A 716-nucleotide genomic window follows, 5' to 3' on the forward strand; every position below is an offset into this window, starting at 1 on the left:
TGCTTTGGCAAAGGGTTTTGGAGCAGAGAGGCCCTGCTAGCCCTGCGATTCCAGGTACCTTAATACCATCTCCTCCAAACTCTTCAACGAGGAAATTGAGGCTAAGGGTCATTGTTCCAAATCTTACATATTTTTACAGCTACAACCAAAATAAGAATCCAGGCCTGCTGACTCCCAAACTAGGGCTTCCTTTCAGCCCACTGCTCCTGAAAGGGCTGGCCTCTGGAAGGAACTTCTGACTCAGTGACCCTGGGGCATGCTTACGGACTGTCTCTTAAGGTGGCATGAAACTGGGATCTTCCGTATTCTGATTCAACGGTGCGGTACCCAAAGAGAAAGGAATTGCCAAGACTTGCCAGAAATCAATGGTGGCGTTTGATATCTCCTGTTATCCTTTCCTTCTGCGCCTTCTCTCTTTGCTACACAATTAACTGTGAGTACTCCAAAATGCTAATAACGTACGAGAAGTGGGGACAAGGAATACCAAGCATGTAATGACAATCTTCAGGGAAAGCAAGAACTAAGCAACTCAAAATGCCCTAAGCTACTTCTCTCAATCAAAACTGGATTTTTTTAACTCACAGCTTTTGTCTTTAATACCCTGAAAGCTGCCCCAGGAATGTTTTCTACCACTGACCCTGCACCCTCATCATTTACACCTTATCTGCTTGTAGCCAAATCCTAGCCTTCCAGTTGTTGCTGACTCACAGTGACCC

General features: G+C 45.7%; 1 protein-coding gene across 1 annotated transcript in view; it reads right to left on the reverse strand.

The window, feature by feature from the left end:
- Positions 1–112, reverse strand: part of TDRD7 (tudor domain containing 7) — a 65725-nt gene extending 65613 nt beyond the window's left edge. The window contains exon 1 of the mRNA XM_007946989.1: positions 59–112. Coding sequence (XP_007945180.1) covers positions 59–112 — 54 coding nt within the window. The remainder of the gene's footprint in view (positions 1–58) is intronic.
- Between the last annotated feature and the right edge of the window lie 604 nt (positions 113–716).

This window comes from Orycteropus afer, unplaced genomic scaffold, assembly GCF_000298275.1.
Source record: "Orycteropus afer afer isolate SDZICR_OR568_19922 unplaced genomic scaffold, OryAfe1.0 scaffold00174, whole genome shotgun sequence".
NCBI lineage: Eukaryota > Metazoa > Chordata > Mammalia > Tubulidentata > Orycteropodidae > Orycteropus > Orycteropus afer.